Source organism: Solenopsis invicta, chromosome 16, assembly GCF_016802725.1.
Source record: "Solenopsis invicta isolate M01_SB chromosome 16, UNIL_Sinv_3.0, whole genome shotgun sequence".
NCBI lineage: Eukaryota > Metazoa > Arthropoda > Insecta > Hymenoptera > Formicidae > Solenopsis > Solenopsis invicta.
Genome location: NC_052679.1, coordinates 19,332,667 through 19,350,307, shown reverse-complemented (window position 1 = coordinate 19,350,307; position 17,641 = coordinate 19,332,667). Strand labels below are relative to the sequence as shown.

Below are 17,641 nucleotides of genomic sequence, written 5' to 3'. Positions count from 1 at the left end.
CTTCACACACTCCACGCATTGAGAAAAAAATTGTTAACCTGACTTAATTTTTCAACTCGATTAATTTTTTCAGTTTAATTTATTTGATTCAGATACATAAAATATATGAATTTCAGTTTAAGCAAATATATGTTTAATTTAATTACATTATTTAATTATATATATTTAACTTAAATACATAAATACTTGAACGGAAAAAATTCAATCAATTTTGAAGGTTTAGTTAACTTTTTTTTTTTCAGTGCGTGATTATTCTATGATTTATAATTTTTTTTATTTCAATATTATGAAACTATAAGTTACATAACTTGCATAATATTAACAAATATTGTTTAGATATGTAAAAGCATGTAATACAAGAAAATTTTGTAATTTTAATGATACTCATACATATATAACCATGTTTGATTAATAATTGTGTTATTCCTTGAAATTTTAATACTACTGCATTAATTATGACTTAATAACAGCATTTAAAGAAATATAATAGAATTTTTGGATACAAGTTAAATAACTATTAGTAAATATATTTATTGTAAAATACATTTATCATAATAAAAAATTATTATGACCGAATTTATATTTATAAGCAATTTTTTCGATTATGAAAATAATAAAAGCTATTATTACTCCACTGCCCATTATTAAAATTATTAAAATAACTTGATCCATCCCAATCGGTTCCGCTGTCGAAATATCTTTTTGTTGGTATTTTTCTATTAACCAACGACTTGTTAACGCATCCCACAATCCAACTTCTTTTATTCTGAGTATCCTATAAAAATTATTTGTTCTCATAATGTTACATAGCGTTTAGACATTAAAATAACACGTAATTGTGTTATAATTGCAGCCAACATTTCTTTACCCAAGGTCAATAGTTCTTTTGTATTTAAAGTTCTTCACAATGCCAGAAGCTATCCATGTCTTCAAGTAGGATTCTCCAATTGGAGACATATGACATTTTTTTTCATTTTTAGTTCTTGCTTTATAATCATCTTCACCTTGGAATATGGTATATTTCTGTTTATCTTCCATACATGCTAATTTAAACATTTCCTCGACTGTTGATGAAATAATGATGCGGTTTGATTTATTTAATCCTATGAAAGGCTTTTCAGAGATCACCTACAAATTATTGAAAAATATATTTATTGGCCGATTTATTATATTTATATATGCATATAGTAAGTATCCCATATAATAAATGCAACAAGAATACTTGATATATAATTTAAGAACTAATAATTTATAAATTAATCTTATGTATAAATAACATTGATATTAAATTGATATTTATTAATGCCTTATTTAATATTTATTAATACCTTAAAAGCAACATCTGTAAGAGAATCTTTCAAATTGACAACACTGTATGTAGTTTCACTTAGCAGAGTTTCCAGATTTTTGAATGGCGGTATGTTAATTTTTTGAAACATATAAACGAATAACAAAGCTCCAAATGCTATGTATATTATAGAACAAAAAAAGCCCACTGATATATCTACTATCTTTGATCTTCCAATAAGAATTCTAGGAACGTGACCTGTTATAATTATTACTCAAGTTAATAATCTTTTGTTATTAAATGTAACTTTATTTTGATAAAAACTTCACTCTTAAAACAAGCACATAATTTTTGTATTAGTTTATAAAATTATTAACTCTCATAATAATAATTATATTTAATCTAGAAGAAGGTACAAATTTTAACAAAACTATATAACCAAAAGATGTCACAATGTTCATAAGTGCATCATTTTTGGCATAGTGTCTTTTAATTTAGCAATTATTAAGAAAAACATAAACAAAATAAAATTTATTCCTACATTGATTGCAGATCATTCCAAAGTTATAAAAAATGTGGTCGTTGATGGACGAGGCTCTACTACTATTTTTTATCCGTTCGAGAACATTTTGTGTCCAAAAACTGCATAAGCTCAGTAATAAATGCATAATCAATATACAGCACCATATTTTCCACGAGAACACTTTTGCCATCCATGTGCTGTTGTGTACTACCTCATTTCGAATATACAATCGCTGGCTATAAAATTATTCTAACATTATTATAACAATCTGACCTTTAAGAAAAAGTGTTTTAATAAACTGATTAATTGTATCAATAACTAAAAGTACTGTATCAGTAACTGATAAAATATTAATTATTAATATAGCAGTTTATTGGAACACTTTCTTAAAAATAGATTTATAAAAATAAATTTTACACGTTATATAATGTTTACATGTTATAATAATATTGTTTTTTAATTGTTGCCGACATTTCTTTATAAAAATTCTTTTGTCCTATTTTTCTAAAATTATTTCTTTTCAGAAATTACATTTCTTTAAGACTTTAAGAAATATATTGTAAAGCTGAACACTTAAACGTACCTGTTCATCCATAAAGGCATTGTAAAATCAGAAATAAAACTTAGAACAGTGTACATTTCGATTTTTGGTATTGCGATAGTTTCATTGTGCAAAATTACGCGTAATAATCCTTTTGCTACGTCATTATTCTGTACTATACCCATGCCACTTTCATTTGATCTTACTGGCTGTAATCTAAGAATACAAAGTATTTTTTAATTACTTTTTATAATGGCTTAACTTCTTTAGCAATTAATCTCATAACACACATCTCAAATGTAGTTTAATCTTACGTAAAATTCAGTTTGTCAGAGAGAAGATTCCATAATTCACCGCAGAGTCCTGTAACTTTCATGTTGTTATCGTAAAATTCGAGAAATGCCGGTTGCTGAAATACGTAATCAGATAAATCATCATTCAATTATTGTTATTAATTTATATTTCTTAGTTAGTAATTATTTAATAAATCATATAATGTTATTAAGTCAAAAAAATAATAAATAATTTTGAAGATGGTATCTTGTAAATCACATTGTTTGACTTTATTTTTGACTTTAATTAAAATTTAGTTTATTTATATCGGCAACGACTATCTTGCGCGGACCATAAGAAAGCATAATTACGTAATATGTATATTTACATAAAGGGCTCATTAGCCTTTTTAGCCTTGTTAATAATTTGTAAATATATTTTTTTTTAATATAAAAGAATTTTTCTCTCTCTCATTAATATATTCATTACAATAAAAATACGATATTTCTTGATTTACGTAATATTATTAATTACTTAATTATGCTTTCTTATAAATTTCTGTGACAATGAATTAAAGTTACATAAAAACATCATAAAATTTAAGTGCAATGAGTTTTGAATATATAAATTTTTCGTAATATAAAGATTTTTAGATAGAAATGATTAATTGTTAATTATCGAATAAAGAGCTAATTTTGTCTAGAAAAGTGGAGAGATAATAGATATGCAAGAACTCAGCCATTTGCATTTCGTGAAAGCATACCTCGAAAGACGTTAGTGTTAAGTTTTGCAGTCGAAAATTGTGAGTTTCCATTGCTCGACTTTGCCTGAAACGTTCTTGTTGCATTATGGCAAACACTGGCACGCTGGAAATTGGTACAAAATCCTTCTTTACCTTGTTCCAAATTACACCGTTCATCGTTTTAGATGATGTAACTTAGAATAACGTCCACATCAGAAAATTCTTCAACGTGCCAATTTGTAACAATAATGATACATGCTATTTTGCTGCATATAAATAATTACGACAATTATGATATCATTGATCATAATTGTCCACAATGTAATAAGTCATGTAATTGTAAAATGAGATAATAAGTGAGATTGACAATGTTCTATTAACTATATGTTGTTTAGGTAACATTGTTTCTTAAAATTTATTTATGCACGAGTCAATGTATCCTTGAAGCAATTTTTTTTATAAAGAGGGAGAAAAAAAAGAAAAAAATATATTAATATTGCATTAATGCAGTATCTATATGAAATGACCAATTTAATGAAATTTAAAACTTCTCATCTAATGATAAAAATAAATACATTTTACAGACTGTAGGATTATGTATCAAATAATAATATACAATGTAATATCCAATGCTTTATAATAGTTTTGATGTAGATTAAACCGAAGATATCTTGCAGCACATTTTATTTACGTCTTTTATTCATGACGAATCACTTTTAATATCGTTATCATGATTTGCAGGATAATTTGCCTTTTCCAAATTGGTATCTTGACGTCATATTGATTTATTATCATACTGTGAAACTAATGCGAAGACAGAAGCGATCAATGTCTGATGCTACTGATATATGCATATCATGATTTTGCAATATGAGTAAAACATGTAAATGGATAATTACACATATGGGCACCTTTAACATCTATTACACACACAGGTTATAAATAAAAAGATAATGCAGCTAGCAAGCAACAAATGATTGACTATGGGTTTTCGAAGTAAAAAGAATTCAAATTATCATTACTTTGAAATATAAGATAAGTTAGGGAAAGATGTCACACTCTTAAACCTATCTTCTGGACTAACTTCATCATGTTATGGAATTAAACTACGAAAAATTGATATAATATTCCTAAGATTTTATTTATTTATACAAGTAAGATAATTAAAATTTTATAAAAAAATATAATCGAAAAATGACTTACAAATATATCCAATTGCAAATGACATATTGACATACACATTGACATATATTAATGTTAAAAAAAAAATTTTTGAATTGTAAAAAATAATAATGAAAATAAATTATAAATAACAGCCTAGAAGAGAGAGGAGGGGGGGGGGAGACAAAGAGAGAAGTCATTTTTATAAAGATTAGGAATTAATCAGAAATGTTTATCACATGTAAATTACTAAATTCGTAAGATAGTTTTTTTTATAAATCATGGTGGATATTTGTTATGATTCCGTTTTTTGTATACGAAGAAGGAAATAATCAGTCGTAATATACGAAAAACATTAATTGTATATTATATTTGACTGAATATATAAAGGTCTTAAATATGTATGATCGTTCGCTGAAGTTTACATAAATTAACTTAAGTCTAAGTCTCCGTGGCAAACCTTCGAGACGGTCGGGATTACAATCGATATAAATTTCGATTCGGAGGTTTGTCAGTTCTAAAAGTCTTATTTAACTCAATAGCACTTTCGCGCACTCTCTGATCATTATCCAGCGTTTAACGAGCGTGGGAGTAAAAACCACCGGACGATGTCGTCAAGTCCAGTTTATCTTTTTTTCTCCGACAAACGGAACACGCTCTTCTTCTTTTTTTTTTCATTAATACAAAATTATAAAAAGTATAATACAGTCTCTCCCTTTGAGTGCTTAGATTCTATGTTTCCATTCCCTAATCGCTCTGCGCTAATACTCACTACCTCGGTTTAAAGTGGACATTAATTTCGCAAAGTTCACCATCGGGTGTTTTTCGATCCAAATGTCGAATCGAGTGTTTTAGCGCCTGTTAAAATGTATACTATACGCCCTATACACGAATATAATTTATACACGAACGCTGATAAAATTTTCCATTTAACATTGCTGAGTGTTCGTGGGTTTTAAATCTCAGTCATTTGCGTCTTTGAGGTCAAAGAATACTAAGAGTTACGTAGTTGCAAGAATAGCATAAAAAAATGCATAAATTATTTTTCGTTAGTAAATACGATTACATCAAGTATCTGTGAATTATATAAACAAATGTTGACAATGAGCATTTCACACAAAAAAGCTATAAATACAGAAGCAAAATCATTTGCCAAAATGAGGGCATTCGTATTGCGACGTTAGAGGTGAAATTCCTGGATCGTCGCAAGACAGATAGACAGACAGACAGACCTAACACAAATCTGATCGTCATCTATATTAACATGAATACAGCCGCTCGCCAGCCCGGTCTTCCATACCGGGCATAACAATACTATAAATAAATTCATTCTTATATTTTTTCAGTACATATTGATTTTTGCATAACTTATTGTTAGATGTAAATCATATTCCAATAAATTCATATAGTACAATTGCAGTAATAAATTATGTTTTTGACTAAAAGAGTGACCTCAAAGATTTACAGATACATATGTAATTATTATAAAAATGTACAAATTGAATACCTTCTTATTAACAATCAATATTCACTATCCGGATTTTGGCATACAATATGATGATTATAAAAATTGCTTTTTAGAAAACATCTCAATATATATTCACAAAATACACACATGCACACACACGCACATACACATCTTTTCTCTGTCGTTCTTTTCTCACTTTCGCTTATTACAATATATATCCGATTGCCCGCATATACGAATCTTTTTGAACAGTTCTGTAAAGATTATTTGAAAACGTGATTCAAAAGGGAGTATGCCTTATATAGAGTATAACAATAATATTCCATACAATATTATACTCTTCAGACAGAGCATGCACATGATTAAACATTCGTTTTAATGCAGATATCAACATTCGTTGATATTGCATTCCATAAGAGAATTTATTTTTCTTTTTAGTGAAAAAAAGAATTCTCTCATCCGTCTTACATATCTTACGAATAAATATATAAATTATTCGCTAGTATAATGTTTCAATGAATATCTTCTCATAAAAATAAAAAAGGGCACGTCTTAAAAATTTCGTTCTATTGAGTTGTATTATTATAGTCATAAATGGAATCATTAGAGCACGACATTCGGTTCCATGTCCCACGTATGTAAGTATTAAATTAGATGTAAAACATTACAGATATATATGTATATATACCATCCAAAATAATAATATATATTATAAAATACGTGTATATTTATAACAATAAATAAATGCATATATATGGCAGTGATTAAGTATTGTAGTTATTCTCTGTATCTCGTTTGTTCGATGCCATTCAAAAAAATCATTCAATAGGTCGCAAGAAAAACACTTTATATAAGTTCTTCGAAATAAGAGGAAATATAAAATACGTGTATATTTGTAAAAATAAATAAATGTATATATAGCAATGTATATATAGCAACGTATATATGGCAGTAATGGTTTTTGTAGTAGGTCTCTGTATCCTATTTGTTTAATACGAAAAAAATATCCAATCGTGAGAATAAACATACATTCATCAACGCTGACAAATCATCACGGTAAATGAAGAACGTATGCATTCGTGATTAGTTTCTCTTTTTTTCGATACAAAACTGGCATCAGTGCCTATTTCGATGGCAACCTATATGGTTGTCATAACTCCAAATCCTTGGTGTTGAGAGCGTGAATGATAAGGAGCTTATGTTCCCAATGGAAATTAGAAGTGTTTCGTTTGATCGACGATGAATCATTCGTGATCGCAAACGAACTAGTTCACTTTGATACCCTCGTTTCAGTCGTGACTTTACTGGGATCCGGTAACCTGACGACCAATTGTGCACCGTTTTGCATCGGTCTCGGGCCATTGTTGGGCACGTTCGGTTTGGGAATACCCGCCTGAGGTATTACCGCGGGTAAAACTTTTTTCGCGCCACTCAATTTGGGTGAGCAACACTGTTTGTCGTCATAAATATCGTTCAGATTGACGTTTGTAGCAGGATTTTGGTAATTAGACGTTTTTATTGGCGTTCCATGTTCTGTGCTGAAACCGCAATTTAGTCTCTGCTCAACGCAATTAGAATTCAGGAAAGTATTTGTCGGTGGCGGTATTTTTATCGCGTTATTATGATCGTTAAGATTACACATGTTCACTGATTCTGTACCTGTTTTCTGATCGCTTTTATATATCGGCGCTGATAGTTGCGTCGAATTAGTCTTGTTTGTGCTCTTGTGACTACTGCCAGAGTAACTGGTGATGGACTCGTTGCAGAAGTCACTCAAGTAGGTTTGATTGATGTACCAATTATGCAGTCGGTGATGGATTTCCGGAAACTGTGGCCTACGATTCGCTACCTCGTGCCAACACTCGATCATCAGACTGTAAATCATTGTCGGGCAGTCTTCAGGACATGGTAATAGTTGTCGTGAGCGAATCATGTCTATAACTTCCTGATTGTTGTATCCGTAATACGGCTAAACAAAAATAAAAGATACAAATTGTAAGAAAATTCTGGAATCGATTATAATTTTTAATTCAATTGTTTTGAATTTACCTGCAAACCGTAACTGTAGATTTCCCAAAGTACAACTCCGAAACTCCATACATCCGATTCGGTAGTAAATTTACCATAAAGAATCGATTCGGGTGGCATCCATCGAACAGGGAGTAGACTCTTGGATTGTACTCTATAGTAGTCACTGCTGTATATATCTCGCGACAGACCAAAGTCTGAGATTTTGACTGTTAGATTATCGCCTACTAGACAATTTCTCGCTGCCAAATCGCGATGGACGTAATGATGACTTGCCAAGTATTCCATACCTAAGGAGACCGATAATTATTACGTAATCAAATTGTGTCAATTCGATTTTAAGATAAATCAATACAACTCACCGGAAGCAATTTGTAAAGCAATATGCAAAAACTCCGGTTGTTCTAGAATTTTTCCGCCACTGTTATTTAACGGGACATCCGATCTCGGGGAATGACAGATTAAAAACTCATGCAGATCCCCCTGAGTCATGTATTCAAAAAGCATACACATTGGTTCTCCTTTCAGTATCACGCCGAGCAAACAAATGATATTCGGATGTCGTAGATCCGTCATCAATTCAACTTCTCTTTTAAAATCGCTCTGAGTCTTGGGAGTTGCATTTTCCTTCAACGTTTTTACCGCTACATAAATTGGTGGTTCACATTTATTTCCAGTTTGCAATTCGCCTTTATAAACTTTTCCTAAAAATATTAATGAGCAATAGTATTTTAAAGTAAATCATTTATTAAATTCGAAAAATAAGTGATTTTTTTAATATTTACCGAAAGCGCCTTCACCAAGTTCTTGCAAGAGCACGATATTATTTGTAGTAAATTGCGGTATCCTATTATTAGAAGTTCTACTACTGCCACTGCTTAAAGTACCAGTGCCTGGTGTCGTATTACCGGGCCCTGCCAAGAGAGAACTCATTTCCATGGGTTGTGTCGTGCTCCTTCTTCCGTCGTATATATTTTTATCGCACTGAATACTAGTTAACATCTGTTAAAAATAAAATTTGGCATTATCTACATGTTGCAACTCTTGTAATTTGAAAATGTATGTGTATATATACTGTTATATTTACTTTATTGGATGGTAAATGATTCATTTGCCTTCTGGATTTTCTACTTCTGTAGCAGCAGCAATAACAAATTAATATAATAACAAATCCTCCCGTTAGTACAAAACCAACGACCGCGTAAATCCATAAATTCTCAACTGAAAATAACATACGTTTTTTTATTAGGTACATATATAATAAGTGAAAAATACTTTTTGCATTTCATAAACTCTTACCGCATTTAGGTATATTGCAAAACTCTTTTTGCATTCTGTTATTCACATCGACGAAACACCATGGTTGAGGTTCTTTGCCGCCAGGATTTCGGCAATAAGAATGACGTCCAGCTAATTCCGGATAATCGGAAATCGCAAGATTGAAATGATGGGACCACCGTAAACATGGTTTTCCATTAATGCTTGTTTTTACAGTTCCTCTATAGGATTTTCCACTACCCCAATAGCAATAATCATCTGCAAGAAGCATGTTAAGATTGTATGTTATTTAAATTTTAGCCGTTCAAAACGCGAACATAAGTGATTTTTTTACCTGTTTATTAAAAAATAAAATTTTGATAGAAAATACCCTTTATTTACTTTACAATATACAGCTAATAGCTAAAAAACCAAAAAATAATTTTTAGCATATATAGAGAAAGAAAGGGAAAAATATTTTTTAGAACTTGTCATACTGCAAGATCAGCGTAAAACGTGTTGAAAAGTATTAATTTTAATTGCTCACAGTACGTTAGATTTGAGATAAAAATTAATGTCAAAAATACATACTTTCTTGCACATTATTTGCCACAGACAATCCAAGCGTTAAGCAATCACGAGCCTCAGTTGTCCCTTCCAGTGGTAAATCGGAACATTCGACCAAAGGCACTTGATGCCCAATCAACGGATGCCTCTTCGCTATCGCGTATTCCTTCCTACACAACTCATTCTCTAGCATTTCACACTCCTCCCGGCATATCTTTCGTAATTTGCGATTAATCTCGTTTCTGCTGGACGCTCGCATGTCGCCGTAACTCTGATTAATTATTTTCTTGTTAGTTGATTTCCCATCTTCGTTGTGTATAAAGTCGAAACCTGGACCCAAGGTAGGACTACGTTTAGGAACGCTGTGCAGTTTCGAAAAATCATCCGTGTCGTCGCGGTCTCCGTCGTCTAAGAAGTCGTCTTGTTTGGAATTCAGGAGATTGAAGAGCTGCGTGCTCGCTTCCGCGTTCTTCGGTTTCTGAGCGTTAGCTGGATCGCGGCATATCGGGAAGGCGGAATAACAAAGGGACGGCTTTGCATACCCTTCGCAATTCGACGAGAGTTCGCTGTGAAAAAACGATTAAAAATATTTTAGTTTTTCTTTCACCATATTTAATATGCAATATTTTATACAAAGACTTCAATATATTAAAAAAAGTTTAAACGTACTTTGAGAAATTGATAACTTGAAAGGCTTTCATTAACTTCTCCTCAAGCATTTTCTGTGTCATGGGATATATAATATAAACCGATTGGTTTCCTACAAATTGTGCGCAGGTTTTTCCTATATACACCTGTAAAAATTCAATTATCTTGTAACTCCTTTGTACACATCAATGTCTGAAATTTATTTTTATACACTCAAATACAAACCTCGCAAGTTCCTCTATGATTGTCTTTTCTGCCTGGAACTGAACTTATGCTTGATATTTCATCGAAATTCACATTAGGAGGGAATTGTATATTGCCATTAGTAAGGCCGCTGAGTGTATTGAAATCCATGGTGCTGGATTGTGAACTAGTTGGCTGTGGACTCGGCGAATGTGCGTTGAAGGGATTCACAGATGCCAAGTGGGAGATGTGAGGCGTAGACATTCCACTTCCTGAGATGTCCAACATGTCTCCATGTCCCATGCTGTCACAATAAAAAGACAACTAATCTTGTACAAATTCTTTTATTTATTGCTTTATTTATTGATTAAAAATGCATTGGCAAAAATTGTACTTTAAGTAATTTTAATTTCACATGAATTTATTTTAGTAAAGTAGTCAAAGCAAAACTACGTTGATAAATTAAAAAACAACCGTCATTTGTGATATTTTTATGTGATGATTCGAACTGGAATAGACGCGCTATTATTTCAAAACATAACCCCAATGGGGTAACAGAAAAATTGAATTTCTAGCTTTTATTCGTAACATTAAAAAGTGAATCGAAGATAGATCGGCTGCTATCAGTCGCTGTCCGACTACTTATCAATCGTATCAACTTTACGCTCGAGAGGCCGTATTATCTTAAAAAAAATGCTTGTTCTCGTAATTCTATATAACCTCGCGAAACGATGGAACTACGCGACGCGTTACCTCGGCTCCGTCGTGCTCCCGGCGTTATTTACAGCTCGTACAAAAATACACGTATTATGCAACAATGCTAGGTACAAGAGTAGCTTCATAATTCGTAGATCAACTATCAAAACATTTGGCTTGACGTGCAGGAGCTCGCGTCATTTGACACCACACCCGGTGTCAACCATTTGTAAACTGACGCTACGGGCAGTCTGAATCTGAATAGCGAACATAACCGCGTTCAAGTCAAACCCGTACACTAGCGACTCGACGTGCGTAAAACGTGCTTGTTGAACTACGTAGCTACGACCAGAGAGAAGACTTGAGAGCGGCCATTCATAAGAACGTACAGGGCGATTCATAATGATTGTACCCACTTTTTACCATGACTTACCGACGCATTTGTAATTTCTAATATTATATTAAATAAGTTAAGCTCCTAAAAAGTGGGTACAACCATTATGAATCACCCTGTATATTACATCCATAAATATTCTTAATGGATAACACGGATAGTCATCGGTTTTGTTCCGCAGCACGATATAGCTCCCCGAGATAATTTCCAGCTAGAAGTAATCGATCAAATCGATTATTTTTGATTACTCGATATATATTGATCGTCATGTAGAGGATCAATTTAACTCACATTTTAATCTATCTATCTATATAAATAAAAATGTAAATATTTGTTTGTTCAAAATCTTAAATCTCCGAAAATTCTTCAACAAATGCTTTAAAATTTTGAAATAACGTTGCATTCAAATGCGCGCGTGTTTTTATATAAAAATTGCATACCGCGCTTTCTCTTTTCTTACTTTTCCATTTAACCAGACTGAGCCACAGCAACGCATGGCGAGGCACAGCTAGTTTACTGATACTTTTTGTCTTTATTTTAAAAATAATTATAATCTGAGACACGTTTTGAATATAAAATAATAATAATTTGCATCGTAATGCGAAAAGTGCATGAAGTTAAAAAACGCGGGATGTAGTGTCGATCTTGACGCGTGAAGTTGGCCGCGCGGAAGATGAAGCCGCTATATTCACGTTCCATTTACACAGAGCGCGGCGGACGCGGGGCGGACCGGATGCAGAACAAATGCGTTAACGCGACTCGTTTAACAGGTGAGCGCGACTTATATCGACTTCGTATTAATATTTATTACAAATGCAATCATCGCATAATGCAGATTCGATGCTCGCGTGCTGCGTGGCCACGGCGCGAGCGCGGCGTCGATCTTGACGCGTAAAGTTGACCGCGCGCGCTGGAACGAAATCGGCTCGCCATTTTAATCCGCATTTTCGTTTGATTACGATAAGTAATTATCATAAAGACAACATATGATATTTATTGTCCGTATAATGTTGGAAAAAATGCATGAACGCAAAGTTGAGCAGGACAAGTAGCGTCGTGATGACGTCACACAGCGCGGAGCGCGGGGTTGCGGCGAAGCAACCTTAGGGTAATATAATTTCCTATTTATATGAAATTAATAGTCTCTCTTCTTTCTATTTGATTTTATCTCATTATATCGCTAGTACTTAAAAAAAAAGAAATCATCTAAAATTTTATACAAATTGAAATTTGTAAAGGTATTTTATCGGATTATATTAGTAAATATCTCTAATTAGAAGTCGTATTTTTAAAAGTTTGATGTGCGCATAAGAAATAACTTTTGGAATATTAATTATTTTGAGCGCAGTTTTAATTTAAATTTTATGTTTATGTGTTACAGTATCATCGCAGTTTCATGGCTGAATAACTTCGTTGGTTGCGCATCGAGTTGGTAAGTAGCAAATTTTTTATAATAGGCTAACAAATCTTATCTAAGTAAAAGAAAAAATCATCGTGACACCAAAATGATGTCAGAATGATTAAAAAATAATTTTATTAAAAATTACACTTTGAGTCAATTACGATTTATTTTTATGATATTTTAACGTTGTGACTTATTATGATATTCTATTTGGATATATAATAATATTAATGCTCTGTTTAACTTGTAATAATATTAGAACAACAGATTATTTTTCTACTGTTTAATTGCACTGTGAGATGGCAACAATGTATGCCATTATCTATATAAAATTATTTAGATAATTTAGATAATCTATTTAAAAAAAAAAGATTTTGAAGGGATATTTTTTCCTTGGTAATAAATAATTCTTATAATTATCGGATAAGAAATAATATAATTTGCGCGTTTTAGCAATGAAGACGTATAAATTATTTTCAAGAATGGTTTCGCGACTTGCGAAAGTGTTTGATATTTTATTAATCACGCGAGCAAAAAAGGAAAATTACTTATATTGTGATTTAAGTAAGAATTAAGTCCATGATACTCACCCATCAATAAAGCTTGGCCCTGATATCCCCGTGGAAAATTTATCGCCTGACGGTTGTCCCATAGAATGTTCTGGATGCATAGGAGCTGCAAAAAAAATTTTGTCAAATTATACGCTAAAAATAAATACAAATGCGAGAGCTAGATATATATGACATACTATATATTATATAAAAGCAATTCTTTATATCGTAATTAATTTCTCAGCAAAGTTTCTTAACACGTTTCGTGAAGGTGACTAGGTTAACATTAAGTCCGTGTGGTATTTCACCGTCAAGAGAAATATGTAATTATAAAATAATTTCTGCTCGTTCGTAGAATTATGATGTATGATGCAATATTAGTACATTAAGTTTTTTTCATATAACAATAAATTTTGTAACTTTGAACTTATTTCATTATTAACTTATTTAAATTATTTCTTAATGATTAAAAATATTTAAAGAAATGCAACCCATAAATAAGTCCCTTAAAATTGACGTGTCACGAAGCGTGTTAGGGGAAACTTACTACGCGCTCACTGATCTCTAAAAAGATAAATCTCGACACACTCGATGCCACGCTTACGCTTCCTTTTCGATTGTTGGATATTGATCAACAATATTATTTAATTCTTGAAAAGCATGTAGAAAAATTATTCGTGTAATTTGTTACTATTTCTGTCGCTTTCCAAATTACATTTGCCGAATTATAAATCATCTCTTACACATCACTCATGTTCGCGCTAACATTAATTTTTTGCTATTTAATACCGGAAGATAACGAGACCTTAATGTATCTTTTTACAAGTTGTTCACGCGAAACAAATATTCCACGTCGCCCATTTGCCCATGAATACGAAATAGGAAATGTCGGTTAAAGGTCTAAAGGAATCTTTCTGTCTTTCTGACAGCTTGGAGCGCACTAACACGCGCGCGATTACGATCCGTCAAAAAGGAAATGCGACATCAAACGCCTCTGTTTGAAGAAAAGCAATTTCGCGAAGCAATCGTTTGGGCTTATTATAGGCGAAGCGATTTTCCGGAGGAATAACGGGGCGGGACAGGGCCTCGTGTTCGCCTCCTGTTACCGAGGATTTGCACAGTTTCTCGTCTTCTCTCTCTACATACATCTCTCCTCTCCCTGCAGCGCGGTACAAAGCAAATAATATCGAAAATCTGAATCTACCCCTCGAGAACTCGTATGCGAGGGTTCCGACCTCTTTCTCGTCGGACCTGTAAATCCGTGAACCGCTCTCGGGCACGAGAAAGGATCCCTAGTATCCTTAGAAAGTTGCATAAAGAGTCGCCAATTGCATTTCTACGTGTTCTTTAATTTCGCCAATAAGAAAACCCGTAACGCTCATTCCTCCAGGGGGTTACTTTTATATTCTTTCCTGGACTCTCTCTCAGGTTCATGAGGGAAGATAAGGTTGTCCAATGCACAGCAATATTTTTTCAGTATTTTCTCATTTTTTTAAAGAAAGAAAAATTCAAAAAAATTACGAATAAAAAGTAGCATACAAAACAATTATGACATTCGATATATTTCAGTATTATCATACGTAATTTGTGTGTAACAATATGAACGATGCAAAATATTTCTTCGGGTAACAGTAAATATGGGGCGGTATTTTCTACCGAATTTGTACCGAATGTTCATTATATTTTATTACAACTTTCCAATCTGCGTTATATGTATTTCAACGATTTAATACGATATTACAATACAAAACTCGAAGCTTTGTGTAAATTATAATTACATTTTCTATTGCGCAAATTTCGAATGTTACATTTCGCTACAACACACTTTCCAATTTGCGTTAAATACCTCGACGATTGGATACGGTATTACAAAATTTAGATCTCGCTGAAGTTGAAGCTGCATAACTGTACAATGCCGTCGAGACATTCTGTCCGATATAACGTGCTGCCGCGGCGAGACGGCAATGAAATTTTCCGCGCGATCGAGGATAACGACGATTAATCGTTCGCTCAAGTCATTCCTCGCTGCTGCGATTTCAGGCGATGATAAATACGCGGGTGCATGCGCAGCGTCGCGAGTTACGCGAGAGGCACACACAATGAGACGAGAGCGCACCTCCGAGAAGCCGGCCGTACGCACAATGTTGCGACACGATGCAACTACTGCGCGCGCGAGGCGGCCCACGTATTATGTATCTCGAACAGGAAGTGGAAAAGATAAGGCAGCCTGTGGTCATTAATAATCCCCGCCTACTCGCGGAACAGCCTCGCATCCCTACGACCCCAACGGAGCGCGGCGGTGTGACACCGTTTTACAGGGCAGTTATACCGGGTGTTCGCGACAGTTTGCTGTAATGATAAGGCAGTGTTTTCTTTTTATTTAGGGACGGTTTTCCTCGTTAAAAACGATACCAAAATCTCTATGCTGATTTAATCCTGAAAAGATAACTGATAATTTTATTCTAGCCGGACCTTTAATATTCTAATGCAAATAAATAAATGCACCATCAATGTCAATCTGTCGATAAATGTGTATTCTAATTTGTTCAGATATTTATAATGTTATAATAAATTAAAAAATTGTAATAAAATGTGACATTGAAGTTTGAGGGATAAAACCGCTTTATAAGCGTTCTGCGAATTCTCTGGAACATCCAGTATACACGATCGTACATTACTTACTAAGACACGCGTGTATTCACATGCGCGTAGGCGGATATCAGGAGTTTATTCCACGTGTTATTACATTTCCGATCTAATTAGGTGCCTCGGCGGACAATGGCCTATTGCGTTTTATTGAGAGATAAATTTGTCGCAATTAAAATTCTTGCCGTGTAATAGCTGTCACGTCCAACGTGACATTTCACATGGTTTAAAACTCGATCTTTGTTACTAAGCGTGATTTATTACCAATAACGCACTGAGGAAAAAAATTGTTTGTTGGAAAACTAAAATATTTTTAGTCTGATACGTGCAACTAAATATTGAGTTTGTTTAATTAAGTCTTGGTAAAAAGTTCAAATGATTGACATGAATGAATTATACTTTCTTTTGTGTAACTAAATAACTATTGAATCAATCTATGTTTAGTTGCTCGTATCGGACTAAATATTTTAGTTTTTTAACAAATGTTTTTCTCAGTATACGGACAATCACAAACTTAATTTAAAAAATTTACAAAAAGAAAACTATAAAGAAAAAAAAATTATTATTTTAATATACTATTTGATATAAAACATAAATTTTGTGATGTACAATTTAATGTTGTATGTTTAATGTAATATGTGATTAGAATGTGTAATTGTCAAATGGCATTATTTTAAAGTTACGCAATAGAATATCTCAGAAGGCAATAAATATATCGAGGAACGTTATTATCTCTGTACTCTAATTATATGTATAGCTCTTCAATTAGGTTACTCGTTATGATTCATAGTGTGTGTAAACTACATTTGTTAGAAATGCTTTATGGACTTTCGTCGAGAGCCGCGTAAGAAGAGCCGCGTGCGCTCGTCGATAGCCGTTCACGGGACCGCACACGTACGCCTCGCATGCTCGTACGCCGTAGTCAATGAGAGAGGTCGTTGATCATTGGCCAGGCAAGATTAATGATGTCCGTGCACGTGCATCACTCTCGTGTGCGTAGAAATCGGGAACTGGCAAGCGGATTTGAAGCGAATTTCAGCCGCTACACAGACTTCCTCTGCGAATCGCTGAGTAAGACATCGATTCGCTGCTACACGATTGTCAATTCTTGTTTCTCGCAATTTATTATGTATTCAGTACTCAGTATAGCCTCTGATCCAAAGAAGTTCCTAGCGAAATAGTTTAAAACAAACTTCTTTTTGTCAGCTTTGATTAGATTTTCTTTAAATTGAAGTTTTTAAACTACACATGTACAAATATTCGGAGAATATTT

At 32.9% G+C, this 17,641-nt stretch overlaps 2 protein-coding genes across 4 annotated transcripts in view; both read right to left on the bottom strand.

The window, feature by feature from the left end:
• Positions 1 to 257: 257 nt before the first annotated feature.
• LOC120359818 lies at positions 258 to 3,825 on the bottom strand. The gene is made up of 7 exons (XM_039459068.1): positions 3,389 to 3,825; positions 2,667 to 2,761; positions 2,395 to 2,568; positions 1,830 to 2,047; positions 1,329 to 1,546; positions 869 to 1,128; positions 258 to 775 (listed from the first exon to the last, which is right to left on the bottom strand). The coding sequence occupies exons 1-7, from the start codon at positions 3,542 to 3,544 to the stop codon at positions 550 to 552; spliced, it is 1,347 nt and encodes a 448-aa protein (XP_039315002.1). The 5' UTR covers positions 3,545 to 3,825; the 3' UTR covers positions 258 to 549.
• A 1,047-nt stretch (positions 3,826 to 4,872) lies between these two features.
• LOC105196903 (tyrosine-protein kinase transmembrane receptor Ror) overlaps positions 4,873 to 17,641 on the bottom strand; it is a 254,193-nt gene continuing 241,424 nt past the window's right edge. Inside the window, exons 5-15 of one of the 3 annotated variants that reach the window (XM_039459057.1) lie at positions 13,762 to 13,846; positions 10,722 to 10,983; positions 10,518 to 10,642; positions 9,873 to 10,414; positions 9,324 to 9,560; positions 9,112 to 9,245; positions 8,810 to 9,026; positions 8,387 to 8,728; positions 8,046 to 8,314; positions 7,656 to 7,965; positions 7,271 to 7,534 (exon numbers count right to left, since the gene is read on the bottom strand). In XM_039459057.1, coding sequence (XP_039314991.1) covers positions 7,512 to 7,534; positions 7,656 to 7,965; positions 8,046 to 8,314; positions 8,387 to 8,728; positions 8,810 to 9,026; positions 9,112 to 9,245; positions 9,324 to 9,560; positions 9,873 to 10,414; positions 10,518 to 10,642; positions 10,722 to 10,983; positions 13,762 to 13,846 — 2,546 coding nt within the window. In that variant the 3' untranslated portion in view covers positions 7,271 to 7,511. Of the gene's footprint in view, positions 7,966 to 8,045; positions 8,315 to 8,386; positions 8,729 to 8,809; positions 9,027 to 9,111; positions 9,246 to 9,323; positions 9,561 to 9,872; positions 10,415 to 10,517; positions 10,643 to 10,721; positions 10,984 to 11,432; positions 11,721 to 13,761; positions 13,847 to 17,641 lie in introns of those variants that run through there. The other 2 variants (XM_026131531.2, XM_011163055.3) reach the window with 2 other exon arrangements.

Excerpts from the sequence above, each read along its gene's own strand:
- LOC120359818 (XM_039459068.1), bottom strand. The coding sequence starts at position 3,544 with ATGAACGGTGTAATTTGGAACAAGGTAAAGAAGGATTTTGTACCAATT. Across the intron at positions 2,048-2,394 it reads ATGCCTTTATGGATGAACAG|CCAGCGATTGTATATTCGAA; the intron begins GTACGTTTAAGT and ends ATAATTTTATAG. Across the intron at positions 776-868 it reads AAAAGAACTATTGACCTTGG|GATACTCAGAATAAAAGAAG; the intron begins GTAAAGAAATGT and ends TAATTTTTATAG.